General features: G+C 40.7%; 1 protein-coding gene across 1 annotated transcript in view; it reads right to left on the reverse strand.

Moving 5' to 3' along the window:
* Positions 1 to 696: 696 nt before the first annotated feature.
* The window catches only part of LOC104621512 (transcription factor SOX-6-like), a gene marked incomplete at its 3' end in the record, with an annotated part of 56,653 nt that continues 39,127 nt past the window's right edge, over positions 697 to 18,222 (reverse strand). Inside the window, exons 3-5 of the mRNA XM_010288025.1 lie at positions 17,646 to 17,856; positions 16,812 to 16,852; positions 697 to 850 (exon numbers count right to left, since the gene is read on the reverse strand). Coding sequence (XP_010286327.1) covers positions 697 to 850; positions 16,812 to 16,852; positions 17,646 to 17,856 — 406 coding nt within the window. The remainder of the gene's footprint in view (positions 851 to 16,811; positions 16,853 to 17,645; positions 17,857 to 18,222) is intronic.

Raw genomic sequence — 18,222 nt, forward strand, 5'->3', positions numbered from 1 at the left:
TAACCCACTCCCTTTGAGCTCCGAGTCACTGAAGCTCCCACGCGCTCCCTCCCACCCGTCTCTTCCCCAGACTAGAAACAAAACAAAAAATTCCTCACCTTCTTGCCATGCCAAAGCTTGTGACTCGCGTGTCCGTAAAATAAATAAATAAATAAATTCCACACGGCACGCGAGGGAAAGCGTGTGAAACGGCAAGGAATTCTCTGTGTGGCAGGCAAGGAGGGTATGATTTTATGTTTGCCTCTACGGTTACGATCCTCTACTCCGGCGTCACGTGCGCGCGGCGTCCTGCGCCATGAGGACTGCCACCCCGGAGGACCACAGCTGGGTGTCCCCTCACAGCCCTTGCTCCAGGTAAGAGCACCAAGAGATTCAACAGGGAGAACTGTCTGGTGGAGGAAAAGACAATCTAGGAGGAGGTATGGAAACAGTATCTCTTCCTAGCACTACACCTACCGCACAAAGCTAGAGTGCCAACTTCACGTTGCACAACAACCCTACAAGCCCAACGCCGCAGCTGCTCCGCTTGCAGAAATCCCATTGAGATCAAAAGTGAGCTCTGCCTGTGAGCAAGCTACTGAATTCTGGCCAAAGGCTTCCAAACTCAACCTGCAATCTCATTTCTGGTTAGGCAGACAAATGGGGCTGAGTTGTAACAGACACCTATTTCCAGTCAGCTTGTTTCCTCGGACCTACGTCTAGTCCTTGCTTCGAAGTAGGACCGCTGTCGGGCTGCATCTCCCAAGCAGCAATTAAATTTCACCACTGCGAAGAAGTACGCAGTTACTCTTATCAAACAGGCTTTAAAAACGCAGAACTGGGACACAGAGAATGTGTTCAGGTGGAAAATCTGTGGGGGGAAAAAAGAAAAAAAAAATCGAAACAAAAACCGGAAGAAATTGCATTCTCTGGCTCTGCTCTGTGTCTTTAGCCACAGGACCAATCCTTCCTCCTTGTATTCCTCCAAGAATGAAAAAAATAGCCCTACAGTTGGTACGATGATGCTGCAGCTGTACACTTCACACAACAAAAGGCTGTGTTCAGCTCTTCCTTCTCGTTCCATAACCCTTCAGCGGGACGAAGGTGAACTGAAAAGCTCCCACGCTCACTTCAGCTAACTGCAAGCCTATCCACCGCGCTGTCACATCAGCATCAAAGAATGGCTGGCACCTTCAGCTTTCGTAGTTGAGAAAAGAAAAAAAGCGTTCAATAGAACGGTTCAGAAAATGTTTGATTCATTGATATCAAAAGCTGGAGAATCACAGATATTCTCGGTTACAGCATTAACCCTTGCCAGAAAGAAGAAGAAAACGAGCCACGGTAGCTTCCTCTTCACCGCAGGTTTCAGCGTACTCAGCTCCCATTCTCTCCGCGTTTCCAGCCGCTAAAGCTCCCACACGCTCCCTCCCACCTTCCTCCTCCCCAAACAGCACGGAGTTTCATATAGGCTAATTCACCGTGCCAAGAAAAACAGAACAATTCTTAACTAAGCTGCATCTGTATTTACTCATTTCAGAATTTCAAGTCCTCTTTTAGCTTTTATTGTCCAGGTAAAACTATTTATCTGGACAAATGTAAATATTAATGGCAATTCTGACGGGAGAAAGAAGACCCAAACACACCTCTCGGTGTAGGCCCTGTATACAAGGAACTTAGCTAAAACCACAATCAGCACCGGTTTACCCAGACAAGTTCAAGTCTGGGTCTAAAATTGTCTTCATTTGGTTTCACAAGAAAATGCCAAGACACTTCAACACTCAAAGTCACATGAACCTTTCTCTAGAAGGGTACACTTTGGCTACTGAATTAATTTTAATGAAGCTGTGGAGTGCCTTGTGATGGACTGTACCTGAGTTTTACTACCGCAACCTGGCCTGTACGTGAGAGGATTTACTGCACGGTGCCGCGTTGCCCATCTTGCCAGCTTTGTATCCAGGGCAGGAGAGCTATGCCAAAAGACAGACATCGACATCAGTTCTCACCTAGTTTTGGGTAGGAAATGGAAGAACTTCAGTCTAATGAAATGTACAACTTTCTTACTTGCTGAAGCACTGAACTTTTCCAGCAAATGAACCTAGAGATTCCCAATACGTTACTAAAATATTGGGCTAATACCAGAGGGCATTTTCCCTGTTATTTTTCACGTCCATGAACCTCTGCACGTCTGGACTCTGGCCAAGTCTGGAAACAGAAGCGCCAAGGAACATGCGAGAGGCTGTTCTCCTGACAATTCCAATTTGGCTGGTTGCTGGAAGTGACAGAAATCCCTGGAGAAAACCAGCGCTAACGATAGTTCATTGCCCGACACGCAGACACAAGATCCTTACTGTCTAACACAAATAAAACATCAGGAAATACTTCAAGGATGGGGAAACAAAATTGAAATAAAATTGAGAGAACTTATATTGAAAAAAATAAAGAAACCCTCTATTCCTTACAAACAAACACACACCAAATAAAGTAGCAGCAGCGGTAGTTGTAGTGGCAGTAATAATGATGATGATGATGTCAGGAAGGCACAATCACCACCGACTGTATCCCTACTTCATTCGTACAAGTTGTATAAAAAACTATCTGCACTTCTAAATCATTAATTTTTCATTAATATTTACAGAAAAAAAATTTTGCTTTTTAAAGGGTTTTTCCGAAGTTTTCAGTCTACGGGGCAGGCAATGATAATTGCTGCTCTGTTCTGCTCAATGATAGAGTCCTTTCCCTGTACAAAATACGAAGCAGTTTCTTTCTTCCCTGCTCTTTATTTCTTTACACAACTCAGAGGCTCAAAGAAGATAATTACAAACAATGCCTGAAGAATGGTTCAGTTAATGTTAATTTATACAACAAACTAATTACTACCAAATGGTAAAAAAATCACATGTGGAAGTTCCTGTCTCCCACGCACACAACTAAACCAGCAGCCATCTGTCTCAGCCTGGGAGCTCTCGGTGACAACCGAGGAAAGCAACGCACAGGATGGATCCAGATACACTGGCTGCTTCATCTGACACAAAATCATGGCATTTAAACACCAGGCTCTGTATGGTGATCTTAGCAGTGGCATTTTTTTCCCTTTCATTTATAAAACAAACAAACAAAGTACTGGCATTTATAACTACCTCTCGAGCTAAATTTTATCTCAATCCCAAGAAGTTAAGATGAGGTCTAAAATACCTCCGTCTATCAGCTGTAATTCTTACTCCCGCCAATTTCTATACAATAGTCGTTATGTTGTCCTTAACATACTGCCTGTCAGAAAGCATGAGGTGAGACAGTCTTTGAATCTGCTTACAGTATGTTAGACATCACGATGGAAAAACGTGCTTTTTTTTTTTTGTTTCAACATTCTTTTCACAATCTGAGAAAGCAATTCTCTCCAAAACCTGGAAAAAGCAAAGTCAGTACAATTTTTAAACACTTTTATGGGGCGCTCATTAAAAGCTATCAGGGAGAAAATAGCTGGGGAGAAATCCTGAAGCATTTGTTCAGTTTAAAGTCTCACTGAATTCAATGTGAGTGTTACTTTATTGAGGACTTCAATACCAGATCCTTTACATGAATAAGGACCTTGGCATTTTGACTGTTAATTATTCTCTGATTAGCTTGCATCTAGTGAAACAAAATAAACACAGTATTATCCCCTAAGCTCTGTTCAAGAAATCTCAACTCCAATATTCTCCTCTCCCTGTGAGATCAGAACTCCAACAGTCATCAAAGAAAGTGCTGTACATGAATAGGAGCGAAATATCAGAGTTTAGATTCACAGTACAGAATTCAGAGGAGAAGGTTTTTTCCCTAACAACAAAAACTTACACATCTTTCTATGTCTGAATGTAAGGCAAAATTATTGGATTGTAGCATGGTCTCTACGTATCTTATTTAGACCAGCCCCCCGCCCCCCGCTTCCATTTATATGAATCCCATACCATTGCCAAAGTGCAGCCTTATGACTTTATTAGAAAGAGCCAAGCCAGGATAAGGTAAAGATGGAAGATCTTTTAGTAAAGACTAAATTTCTATGAACTTGTGTTTCTGAGTATTATATATTATATTTTATATATATACTCTTTTCACAAAGAGAGAATACGTTTCAGATGGCCTGAAATGATCACAGAGGAGGAACGAGTGTTACAGCAATTTCAAACAAGGTCTCTGTAATCTCATATTCATGAAGTAAGAGGGTCATTATTTCTACATAGCAAGAACAGTATCGACAGTTTTAAATGAAGTAAACAAGAAGCAATCACAAGAGAATCTACATAACCAAACAATAATGCCTAATTATTGCTCATTCATAGTCCTTAACAGAATTATGACATATAAAAAAAAAATTACAGGGAAATGATTCTTGCCTACAGCCGAGAGCATAAAATTTTACATAATAAAATATATTCACTGAAGTAAAGGAGGAAGCAGCAATCTCCCTGTTGCTCAGTCCTATTTCACCTAATCTTTTTTTTACCATTAGGTTACATCATCAAGAGCTGTTTTCTATGAATCTTATATGAAACTTAGAATCTTTCATAAGGATTTCACTTTGTCCCACAATGTTTTCACTTTTTTTACATGCACGTTATGAAACAATAGCTACTATTTAAGTTTTCGTGCCTCTTTCAGAGTGAGGGGGAAAACAAAATTACAGTCCCAGTGTACCAAGAACTGGACTTTGCTGTAACAAGTGAACTGCAAGAGCTTTCGACAAGGAGCTGGTGTGTGAAACGAACCACCGAGTGCTGCATCAGTGAGTGGGATGGGACAAGAAAGGAAGCATCATTCACTCCAGCGCGTGTTGCAGAAAAACCTGTATCCGAGGGGATGCTTTGGACATCTTGCACTCCTTGGGCTGTGACTGACATCAGGCCTCTTCCCTCCTCTTTCACCCCAAGTAGCCTCAAGCAGCTCTCACAGCCAAAAGTCTGCCTCTAATTTTAGTTCCTACTCCTGGCACATGTTGTGTCCTAGATCACTGAAAGCCTTGAATTAATACACTAAGACCCAGTATTAAGCTAAAGAACTGACAGCTTTATGGAATGCATTCAGCCTGGGAGGAAAGCTACCTGGGATTGCCTAAACAATCCCAGTGCCCTCTTTTAGTTGGAACAAGATTTTGCAAAAAAAATAAATCGATCAAACAAACAAATCCCCACTAGTATTAGCACTATCCCAAGATTAATCAGACTGCAAAGAAGCATCCTAAGGACGAAGAGAAGGTCTGATGAATACTACAGCACATCTTTTAACCTCCCTTAAAGAGTTATACTGAAAAGCTTACAAAAATTGTCTCCCCATTTCATTTTCCCACAGTGGTGCCTGTTTATGTAAACGCAGAAGGCATCTTTATTCTTCTCTTGATGCTTTTTCACCTGTCTTTATGTCTACAGGGACCGGTCTACTAAAAGAGCTGAAGCAGATGAGTTAAAACATGGCCAACACGCATCTCGTTTGCTTCTAAAAGTAGTCAGGAGCGTGGTGGTTGGTAGATTTAGCCTTATTTCTGGTGAACGTTTATAATGTCGAATATAAGCGGATCAATTGTTAGCAACAACATGTGAGAAACCAAGGATGAAATGGAACTGGCAGCTGAACTCTCCCTCTCTAGCACTTTAATGGCAGTTTGCTCCATGCTATATTTAAGGCATAAGGCCAGGACAAAACCAACAACCAACAAAAAGAGTTTACTTTAGAAAAATTGGGAAAATTTTGCAGTCTGGCAATGTAAAAAAGCACCTCCTTTTTTTCTTCTCTGGGGCCCATTACTTTAAAATATTAAGTAACGCATACCGTGTACCACGTTCCCCCATTCAGTAACCTGTCTAGCAATAAAATACTGTTAAAAATGGTAATGCAGTAACATGATCATCTCAAAAGGACTGCATTTTTTTTTCATCAGAAAGAACAGGTTATAGACTAAACCTCTATATCATGTGTATTATTCATCTAATTTTACGGTTAGTTACAGAATGATTCCCAATAACAGCTTCTTAATTCCTCTGAGCTCAGATAGGATTGACTTGGCCAAACTTGTAAAGGAAGAATGCATTTTGCCTGGGTATGCATCCCATACCCCAAAGCTTCACAGGAGCCGTGAATCAATTAGATGACACAGCAAGAGGAAATGCATAAAAAAGACTTAAAATAAAATAATCTTCAGTGAAATGTCTCCATATTTAGTTAAACAGCATTGCTGATTAAGGCTGTACATGAGCTCAGTGTGGAATCCAGAATTGTTGCAGCTGAAAATCATTAGCGAGAGCCTGCTGTCCTCTAGTTTCATTTTCATATATTAATTTCACATACAAGGAAAGGGAACTATTTGGAAATACACTGCTTTATTTAAGTCTAGTATATAGACATCCCAGCAAAACTACATTAACATGCTTTACACTTTGCAACAGGACAGCGATCTTACAGGATTGAGCGAATACACAGTAATGACTACAGCTGAAACCATTTCTTCTGGTTGGCTGTTGAGTTTTTTGCCTTGTGGGTTTTTTTTTCCCCCTGGTGCCTGACTCTGGGGGAGATAAGAGACTCAGCTACTGAAATGAGATATGTGTTGTGGGCAAAACAGAAAAGAAAAAGAAAGGTTTAACAAAAAAAGATCAAGGATGCATACAAAACTGAGAGGCTTTCTTCTTCCATGTGATCTTTGTCTCTAGACTATTTACCTTGAGATTGTGTGGGCTAATCTACAGCACAAAATTAGTGCAACATTCCAAACTGTACTGGAAAAACAGGACACTTGGATAACCACTTCCAAGTCATGAGAGACACCTTCCTTTCTGATAAAGCACTTGGACACCAGTTGCAACTTCGGGGATGTATAAATCTTTAGTCGTGATCATCCTTTCTTATTGGAGGTGCGGTATAGTAACTGTTCAGGGCTTTTTTGAGGTGGAAAGGAAATCTCACCTTGGGCATATGGGCTGGGCCTTTGCAACTGTGCTTCCTAAATATTTAGAAAAGATTTGTAAGTAATGGCCAAGGAGCGTGTCCCATACACAACCAATTGCCTATGATTGCAGACATGGATAAAAACACCGCTGGACTTCAGATCCTCTTCTAGCTGTCATCTCCTGTGCTTCTATTATTCAGAGATTCAAAATTTAATTAATTAACTATGGGTAAAAGGCTCAGATGAACAACTGAGGTTCATATTCTTCCCTGCATGTTGCAGTGTATAAACATGTGTGCTAAATTTGCTATTTCCCCCTGAAAAGAAGAGTCCGGCTCTCCTTTCTCGTGCCGTGTATGCTAGTAGAATCATAGAATCATAAAGGTTGGAAAAGACTCTTTTGAAGATCATCAAGTCCAACCGTCAGAAAAATTAGTACTTTCTATACCTCCAAAAGGCAAGTCTGGGTGTTACTTCATCATGCACTATATTACTTAGATACAAGTATCTCACCGTCTAGGAAATACAAGTTTCTAGCAATTAATGCCTGCACAGACTTTGTTGTTACCTTTCAGTTCTCTTAATAATACTCTTTCTAGGAGCAGGCCTAATCCCTGTCTGTACAGGGATAAAAAAACAACCCACATTGGGTTCTTTACAAATCCCGTACTGAGTCAAATGTTACCTTCTTTAAGCTCTTGCGTATTCAGCGGGAGTTGTGAACTCAGATCTAAGAGCAGAATTTGGCCCACATCGTTCTGAAATGTCTATTAACTCTCCCGCACTCAGAAGTAAATCAAGATGGGATTCCTCTCAAGCACAGTGAGCCGAAAATATAAACCACACCGCTCACAACAGGGAGACCAGGAATTCCACTTCAGTCATACGGTTCTCTCTTCCTCCCTCCGACTTTGCACCAGGAAAAAGGAGAAGAGGGCAGAAGGCTCCTTAAATCCCAGGACGTGGCCTCCACAGGGCCCAACCAGAGGTGCAAGCCCGCAGGAGCCACAAAAGGCTGCGCGTTCCCTCTCTCTAAGGCACCAGAGCCGCGACGTGCGGTGCTCGTCTCGCGCCGTTCCCTTCGCAACTCATCGCCTTCCTCCAAATGGAACGCCCCTCCCCGCCAGCCCCCAACCCCAATTCTTCCTTGCACAAACTTGGGAGCAACCACTCCTATCTTCACCGTGCCGCAACCCCGCGTTGCCACCTGTCAATCAGAGCTCCATTTGTCTTTGGGAGGGCGAATAAAGAGGAGGGGGAAGGAAGAAAGCGAGAGGGCCTCTGCATTGATCAAAAATGTTTGGGGCGGAAAAGGAGGGGGGAGAAAGAGGGAGAGAGAGATGGAGATAGATTAGAGGGTAACAAAACTAGAGAGGAAGATAAACAGAGCCAAAAAGAAAAATGTCCTTTGTTCATTTAAACGGCTCTCTGCTCCCAAGCCCTCGGCATGACTAATGCCACGCTGTGGTGTGTAAACCTCTTGGGCACATAACACAAACAAAGCATAACTCGGCCTGAACAAACAAAGGCCTAAGCAACAGTGATTGAATTCATCTTAAAACAACAAATCAATTCTTCCCTATTAATGCCCTAAATACCAGCGTAGGAGCACTGTCCTGTTGTAATAAACAGCCATGTGTTCAATTACCGTCTGTTTTCCCAACTACCGCTCTCTTCGGTAATTACACCATGCAATGCATTCTACATTGACATTATATTAATGTGCTGGGAGGAGAGATCTTAAATACGGATTAAATCAAGGCTGAACATCTCAGAAAGCCTTACTGAGTCGCACAAGTGCTAACGGGGCATTCTTCAGCGGAAAGCACAGACTGACTTCTCTCTTCGTTCACTCTTCACTTTCATCCCCCGGCTAAACAAACAAATAAAACGCAAGCTTGAAAGAACTCCATTGCCCCGAAGACCGCCACGGTAATCTTTTCATAAGCTCTCTAAAACGTCCACTTCACCTGTACAAGATCACTGCTCAGTAAGGAGTGTTTCGTAAGTCAGAGCTCACATCACAGCAACGACAACAACCCAACAACAACAACGGACCGGGGACAACAAAGCAAGGCAAGAAAAACAAAAGCAGAAAACTTTCTGGACCGAGACAAATACAGGCGAATAAAAGTTTAAGGAGGGGTTTCTTACCCTTCTGCAGAACTGTCAAACAACTTGTATTATACGACTACTGAATAGCACCCAGCAAACAGACCAAACAAAAGATATGATGAAAGACGTATTTACTTGTACGGGGCTCCTTCCCCCCACCTCAACCTTTCTTTCCATTTCATATACACCCACACGCACCGTTTGCATTGTGTTGTTAAATAACCAATAGCAACCCAGATGAAATAGTGGAAGGGTTTCTATGATGCTGTCAAGCACCAGACAGATGCTTGGCAGTGTCAACATGGGTCTTTACGTTTGGGTTGTGCCAAGGTTTGAAATGAAAAATAGAATAGGAATAGTAATAATACTGTGAGAGAGAGAGAAAGATGGCAACGAGTTAGTGCACAGACGTGCAATAAATTTTTAAATCGATGGAGTATCATCCTACCTGCTGGGTTTTACTTCAATGAGTTGAACTGTTATGGAAACAGATAAATAAAGCTTTGCTTTTTGCCTGCATACTGGATTGCAAGAATTTTAATAGAAAGCAAAATCAAATTCTGGGGGTGTAACGACTCCAGATTTCTAGGCCGCCTAGAATAGACTTATAGGTTTCTGCTGCGAAGGCATGCCAAGTATGTCTAACATATGAAGTACGATAAACTTCCAAAATCTGTTTCAAAATAAAATGCTCTAGGTGCTGCAAAACTTTTCTGACTGAGGCTTCAGAAGACATAGAAATGTGCACCTTTAGAGGAGATCAAATTTTGAAAGCTTTTCCGAGTAGAATATTTCAGTTTACCATCAAAAGCACAGCGCGTAACATTCAGATACATTTAAGCGCCTTTATAACAACTGCTCATTTGTACTCCTCAGGTCATTAGATACAAAACCACCCCAAAATCTTCCCATGTTCTGAAACTCATCTTCGTTTGACTAGTTTGAATTTTTTCATTTCAGCTGCCAAACCAAGTCAGGGGAAAAGCTGTTTCCACCTGACCCAAAATGTTTTATTCAATCCTAATTGAAATGTTTTCATTTCTCTTTCAGATTAATCATCTTAAACATCTAAAAACAAAAAATATAATTTCCAATGAAACATTTTGTCTAAAAATGTTGACCGTTCCAAATTTTCTACTATGTTTGGCTAAAATTAACTTGTTGACGTGCTAAATGGTATCACTCCTTAATTACTATTTAACAGGTTTTAGGGTGTGTCCCCCCAACTCTCCTTTACTCCGCTTTGAAGGCTTTTTGAATTTATATGTTACAGTACAGAAATCACACCCATATAGCATGTTTGCTCCCAAGGCAATGCAGAAACCGCAATACAATGAAACTGTATGAGAAGAAAAGGTGATGAAAGGAATTCGATCTTCCCAGTACAGCTTATTTGCAACGCAGGAGATGTATACATTTGCGTAAAACTGGCAGCGCTCAAAGCACCGTAAAAATATCAACGTTAAACAGACACCTAACTAATAAAAGTAACCAACAGCTTCAAACTTAAGAGTGTTTTTACAAGGCTACTTCATTAGCTAAACAAGCAAGTGGGAGTTGCTGCAAATGTTGCTTCTTGCCATACTAGAGGCTTTTCCTTGCTTCTGGTAAACAGAAGACACAAGACAGCCTTGTGAATAGCTGATGGCACAGACTGAGATCTAAAGCTCATCAGACAGGATGATAGGTCATCTTAATCAACTTCAAAAAGCCAATCCACATGCTCGTCCCAGCTCCTCGCCTCTCCTTCCCTGATCGCTCTCTCGCTCATTTGGCCATATTTTCCCATTCCCCCTCCACTTACTTCCCACAAATTGTGCTGTTAAGAAAGAACGCGGGGAGCCCTTCGGGTCTCAGCATCCTGGGCGCAGGTGGTGGGGAAAACTTTGAAGTGAGCTCTCCACTAACTCTAGAGCTGGCCGTGCCTCCTCCGTAAGCAGCTCTTATTAAAAAAAAGACCAAGTATCCACTAGAACAAAACCAAGCAGGCCTATTTAATTAGGGCAAATGCTTGATATCCACTTCTTCATGTTAAACCACACAGTCGCACAAGCCTGGGAGGTCTGATTAATTTTAATATGCACGGTCGTGACAAGCGCCTCGGGGGTAAGAGACAGGGAAAAAAAATCCCACGAACCCTGCTAGCTCGACAAATAGGTTTCAGCTAAATGTTGTGCATGTTGCCCAGATTAAGATGTTACTATTCAGCAAGGTCTTGAACCTTTAATATGAGGGACAAGAGGCCTGAGAAACAGGTGGCTCGCTCTTCACTCTCGAATAAATGACATCCCCAAAAGCTGTGGCACAGAAGCGTAGAGGAAGAGCTGGCACACTCCCTCATGTATATTTGTGTATTACCAGCCTGGGTCAGAGGTTTCTCCAGCAGTGATCCAAGGACTGAAATGAAGCTCAGAAAGCTAATGGCTTTTCTGAGGGAGGGGGGAATTTAAAAAAAAAAAAAAAAAAAGAAAGAAAGAAGAACAAAGAGAGAGAGCAATATATGAAGGCAGACTGCAAACTCATCCAGCTGGAATACACTGGGGGCAACAGGCACATCAAAATAATCCAGGGGCAAGAGTGGCAGCAAGTTTTGAAAACCCCTATGGAAATTAATCATGGCTATTGAAAAGGCCAGTTACCTGGGGAAGTGGGGGCAGAGAGGAGCCCAAATAATCATTTTGGTCTTGGTGAACCACTTACACGCTGTACTGTAAAAGGCGGGAAGTGAGAGATCAAACATTTTGCTTTGGCTGCTGCTTGTCCAATATTACAGAGTGAATGTACCCTGGAAGGAAATTTTAATTATGGAGATCCATCAGAGAAGACTTTCATTCTAAAACAGGGAGGGGGAAAGGGACTGCATCTCCCCTCAAAAGCCCAAATTTCCTGAATCTCACTTGACCATAACGCTTTCTTCTATATTTAAGATGCTGTATCAGCACCTCAGATGCCTTTATCAAAAGAGAAAAGAAAAATCCGAAAGCTACAAACCTTTGAGGATGTAAGCAAGAGAGACTTGGAAGGGAATCTAAGCAAATTTTGAACACTTCCATTGAAATAAACCATGACTATTGGGCTAAACTATTAGGAAGGAAAATACTTAAAAACTGAAGGTGACAAATGAATAAACTTCACCTTGAGCAAGTAAGAGCTGGCAGGGCTTCAAACTAGGCTACCTCTGTTCTAGAGTTAAAGCCCTTGTTAATAAAGGTTTAAGCCACCACAGCGTTTAACAGTGCCTTGCCTTCCCATAGGCCTATTTCATAAACTTCATCTTTTACTTTTTTTTTTTTTTGTCATTTTTTGTTTTTATCAGCAGTCTGTGAATGTACATTTCCATATGGCATGGTCTTTGAAAAAAAGAGCGTGGAAGTTTGATGTGGGCTTGCTCTACAAGAAAAGACACATTTTCTGGTGACAGACTGCATAGATGAACATGGAACTACAATGCACTTGAAGCATCCTTCTACAGCAGCAGGAGTGTACGAACAAAACTTAAAAAGTACTCAGCTGCAAAGTATCCTTGTAGTAGAACAGCATTACAAAGCCTCTTCAGCATGTACTTTGTCAAAGGGACAGTGAAGAACCAAATAAAAGAAATTCAAACCTCAACCAGTTAAGAGTATCCTTAGGCTTTTCCCGGATCTGTTCACTTTATTTCTTCCCATCTCATCAGATGTCATTTAAAAACAGAAGTCTGCATTTCAAAGGCTTCCCTTCTTGTGTCCATTAATGGTCTGCTTTGGAATTTATGGCTTGAGAAGAGGGAGACCTCTTGATTTCTTTACAAGATATGTTGATCAGAAGTTTGATAATATTAGGAGATATTCTGGGATCTTATTTCAACTAGAGAGCCTGAATTCAATATGGTTCACTTTTTTACAGACTACAGAACTGCTTAAACAACAGCCATTTAAATTACCACAAGAACAGGTGTTGTGATTTATAATGTAAACTTAGATATCAAACACAAATAGCCTTTGGGGGATGTTCAGAAGACAAAAATCATGCCCAAGAGGCCTTTCTCATCCCTTTCTTTACGACAAAGTAATTACTTACAGTATTGCAGGATACTATTATACATGAGGCTTTAGTACTCACATTACCTCTTAAAGCCTTGCAAACATATATATTACCTGCTTACTAAACATTTGAGATTAATTGCTCCTGCTCAGAAGACCTAAGGACTAGTAGATAGAAATTTTGGAGCAGAAACAGTATTAAACACTATATATACACAATTCTTGTGTGTGTGTTTATTTGAGTATAAATACATGTATCTACTACATGCACTTTATATATATGTGTGTCATCTGTGTACATGTATTTATATAAAGTTCAAAGTATTCATTTAAACAGCCAAACCAAATTAAGTTTCAGAGGTCCTTAACATAGAAGAACGAGCCATGCAGACGAATGAGTACCCACACGTGCACAGGCTCATATGCGCAGCCTCTGTGGTCCGGTATGATCCCTTTTATCCAGAATTCCTACAAGTTCTGTACAAGAACATAGATCTGGCCTCAGAAGATACAGTATGTAAGTTTTAAAGATAAACAGACAGATACATAACCTGTTACGAACATATACTGCAAAAACAGACAAAGAAGATTGAGTCTTAATTAAAAGTTAGGAGATGTAAAGAGCCAGTGAGTACTCTGGCTTATTCTAAAAATAGGAGAGAATTTACTTGGTTGCCTATTTTTTTTCCAGAAGACAAGCCATACGTTCAGAGGAAAGGCTACACAGATTTCAGAGATTTAATTTTCCACAAGCACAGGCCATAAATTAAAATACAGCAATCCAATCTCATTAATAGTGCAAGAAAAAGCTAAGTGGCTGCTTTGGTCTTTGCTTTCATGAACTTGTGTCAAGCTCAGTGACTTCAAAGAGATTTCCATTTCATTTCTACAAATGAAGAGAACAGACAGACAGAGAGTCTCTGCCATCCTCTGATGCCTTAAGAAAACAGAAGAAAAACATGCCTGTATCTCATTCGCCTAATGATTTTAGCTGCAAAAGGAATCCCGTGGTTGGCAGACGACCCTCAGGGCAAGGGCTTGAGGTCTGTCACAGTATATAAGGCTTCTCCAAACCCACTCCATTATCTTCATTATTGTATACCAGGAATAAAAGGGGACTGACTCCTCTTCTGAAGTTCAAGTTAGAAAGGACAGAATGTTTCATGTAAAATAACATTGTGTGACTTCAGTAATAGGTTTATGCCTTTGGGGGCCTAATATTAAAGCTGCATATAAGGATTTTCTGCAGAATTTGAAAGAAGAAAATACTAGCATTGTATTAGCAATGAGTGAAATTCCTCAAGTTTTAGATTCACTGAAACAGTCCATGTCTCTGTGTCAGCAAGACTCATTGTCAGTCACATACTTTCATACAGCAAGAGTAAAATGGCAAGTTTAGGGGGGAAAAAAATAGAGCTTGGGGCTTTAGAGCTAAGTATAAAGCCCTACAAAAACCAAAACCATACACATACGCAAGGAGGAAAAGGAAGTGACAAGCTTTTGGAAAGTTCTTAGAAATGAGTAGGTAGCATGACTTCCTGACAGGGGACATTAACCAAGGGCACATACACAACAAAATAACATGGAAACCACTTATATGAAGAGTGATGCTTCCCTTGTCAGCTCATGTGTGGCTACACGTATGTGCTTACATATGTGCATGTATACATGTGTGCATTTGTGCATTTGCATTTACAAAACAGTATGTTTCGTAACACTGTAAAAATCCTTGTCCTCTACTGACAAAATACAAGTATTAACTCTTACTTTCTAACTACCGTAAGGAAACCGTTTACCTTACATCAATAAAGTTTCTTAAAAAGAGTCAGAGTTGTTATCAGTATTTTTGAGTATCTCACTTATCCTCAAAACCCATTTAAGAAAAGAGAGGTCCTTTCCCTGACTGATCCGAGGTTCGGATAGAAACGGAAGTTGTCTACCCAGCCCTTCTCTTTTTTCTGGTTTTGAAGAAACAGGCCGTTTGAAAGAATGCTTCAAAAGCACATTTCCCACAGTAATTCAGAAGACAATTTCAAACAATAAAACCAGAGCAAACATAGCCCATTGTACAAGTTAAATAATATATAAACTTTTGAGTACATAGAGAAATGGGAATCCGACTCATATCTGGTCTTTGAAAGATTCACAGGAAATTGATTTAATTAAACCTCAGCTACTGGTGCAAATGTTTCCCTTTCTTCCCAAAGAGAAATAAAGTATTATATCATTGTTGTTGATATAATGCAGCAAAGCTTAACCAAGATTCTTGGTCTTCTCCTACAAAGCTCTGCAAACTAGCAAGGCTAAAAATTAGTACTGAAATAGAGACTGATCATGCATTCCTGAATTGTTACCTACACGTACTACCAAAGATTCCCACTTGTAACTTATCTTATTCATGGGGAAATTCATTAATATGCTAATTACCTGACTAGCAACCAGTGCCGACTGACAACTTTACTTTCAGCACCAGATGAAGAAGACATGACAATAAGTTGATTTTCTGTTGGAGTTCAAACAGAGAAGACATTGTGCTTGCAGTAGTACATACTTCTTTTAGGGAAAGAGACTCGTATTTGGGGAGGACCTCTAAGAACGGTCTTGCCACCTGCACCCAGAAATATATATTTTTTAATTAGCCACTGTAAAAACAATCATGCTGGCTGAAGGGAAGGGGGAGGGAGACTTGTCAAAATGATGTATTTGTCTCTCACCACCTTTCAATGCTCTTATGCAAGTCTAATTTTCTTCCTAGCCAGCTCACCTCTCTGGCCTCCTTTTGTTTCATGTCCCATTTCCCATTCTCTTCTAACTTCTGAACTTTTGTTAGTGCGCTTTTAAAGAGAAAGGGAAAAAAAAAATCCCAACCCTTTCCTATTCATTTTTTCCTGGATGGGGAGTAAGCAGAGACATGAATATGGTACCCTCATAATGATTTAACTAGGGCTTAATGAAATTTTCATCACAACCTGCTGTTCATTTTAATGGCCTTTGAAAGACAATAGAACAATGGCTACAGGGAAGAAAAGATTTTCTGTTGCATGCATTTGCAAAGCCCAACATTCAGTTGCTACCCCTCCTTTCTCTCCCAATCTCTTCACAAAGCTGTAGATCTTTTGTTTGTACTGTATATTTTCATTTTAGTAGAGCCGAGATAATGCACAGGCTCTGTAACCGTTCTCACGTCTATCTGTGGCCTTTTCTTAATGGAGTCTGTGCAGCCTGTACAACCTAATACTCAACAGAGTATTCATACATAGCCCAGAACTCCCTATTCTTTCCTCTCTCATATAAAAGCCTGGTCTCCTTCCCCCCACATCCATCCCGTACACAGGAAGGATATTTTCCATTCAAAGGCACAAGTTAGGCCATGGCACTGACCATTAAGTCAACGTAAATGCAAAATGACATGCTATGATTATACGTAATATCAAAAAAAAAAAAAAAAAAAAAGCTTAGACAAAGAATTTGTTTCCCAGCAGACCCTTACTGTGTGCTCCAATCAAGAAGACTAATTTACAATCCTGTCATGCTCACGTACGTGGCAGTGTGGCTGTGTTTGCGTCCGTATTTTCATCCCAGTATGCAGGTTGTCCTAAAATTTTCTTGTAGATGGTGTCAATTCATGCTTCAATACTGAGGTGGGCCCCAAGGGCCACGCTTTTAAACAATTTAAATAGATTTCTACAACAGGATAAGGCGGGTGTAAATGAAAATGAAGTCTTATTACTGTGCATTAGGGAACAAGGCTCAGTATGTTCACACAACATCAACTGGCTCACAGTCGCCTGGAAATCTAGCTGTAAATAGGCACGCTGGATACCTATGGAGAACAGAGTGAGAACATCATCTTCCAGTCAGGGGTTTGACTCTGCCCCAAATAGGCGGAAATTGAAAATCTTACTTAAAGGAAAGCTGTTCTGTGGCTTTCTCAGGGGCGAGATGTTTGGTCTTAGTCACAGCCCACAGAGCACAAGTGGCATCGTCGTCAACCGGACATACACTCTCAAAGAGAAACCGATTCTCCAGAAATGATACAGATGTGCCAAGGTTGAAACTTGCTGGCCAGACATAACGCAGAGAAAGCCTGTACTGTGTCTGTTTGTACAGTACCTGCACTACAGATAAATAGGGGATGACATGATAAGACATGCTCCAGACAAAACCTTTCATGGACTCCAAATTTAACTTCTTACCTTTCACATAGTGGCATGCGTACTAGATAATTTCACAAAAACACTGACATTGTTGATAACACTGCTTTTTGCTCTAGAAACAGGGGAGGGAGGAGTAGTGGTGTAAATGACCCCCAGGCTGCCAAAACTACAGTGCTCATTGTACCCACGCTGAGGAGGTTGCTGCGTCCTATCGCAACTGTCACAAAAAGACCATTATGACAGACAAAGGCTGTCACTTGGGAAAAGCTAAAAATATTAGCGACGATGGGATATTGCTGAAATTCATCTCTAATGTAGACAAGAACTATGAGTTTTTTACTTCAATTTTGCTAGCAAGAAAAAGCAAATGGAGAGAAAATGGGAAAAAGTATACATATCCAAAGAATCTGGAGAAAAGAAAACAAACCAGCAAATTTTGGCCAGTTTCCCAGGCCTTACCTTCTGGCTCGTTTTTGATGAGCTCTTCCATTTTTCTTTGCTTAAGGGTGTCTACGACATCCGCTAGGCTCCCTTTGCGCCTTTCAGGGGTTCCCAGGGCTGTGCTGGACAATGATTCTCCACTCTGACGCCCACCTTCTTCTGCCTTCAAGGGTGAGGTAGATGAGTTGTGCGGGGCAAATGAAGACATCACTTTATTGCCATCAACTTCCTGAAAGGGGAGAAAAATGAGATCGAACATTTCTTTTCTTAAAGAAGAAAAAAATAAAGATGGAAAGAAAGAACAATCCTTTTTTCTTTGAGTTCATTGCTGTTTGTTCTTCTGTTCAAACCTTTAAAAAGGCACGCAATACTTCAAAAACACCCAGAACAAAGCCTATCCATAAAGCATAAACCAAGATTACAGGCTGAAGCAAACAAAGATCAGCTTGCAAGAGAGAAACATAAAATACAGTTTTCCCCTAATTGAGAAGAAGTGTTGTACTCATAGGTTTCCTAATAACAATGGTATTGATTACCTTTAATTGTTTGTTCTTTTACAGCTTGCTTTTGAAAAAATCTTCAATTTTTACAAGGA

The sequence above is a fragment of the Phaethon lepturus genome, unplaced genomic scaffold (assembly GCF_000687285.1).
Source record: "Phaethon lepturus isolate BGI_N335 unplaced genomic scaffold, ASM68728v1 scaffold2305, whole genome shotgun sequence".
Lineage (NCBI taxonomy): Eukaryota > Metazoa > Chordata > Aves > Phaethontiformes > Phaethontidae > Phaethon > Phaethon lepturus.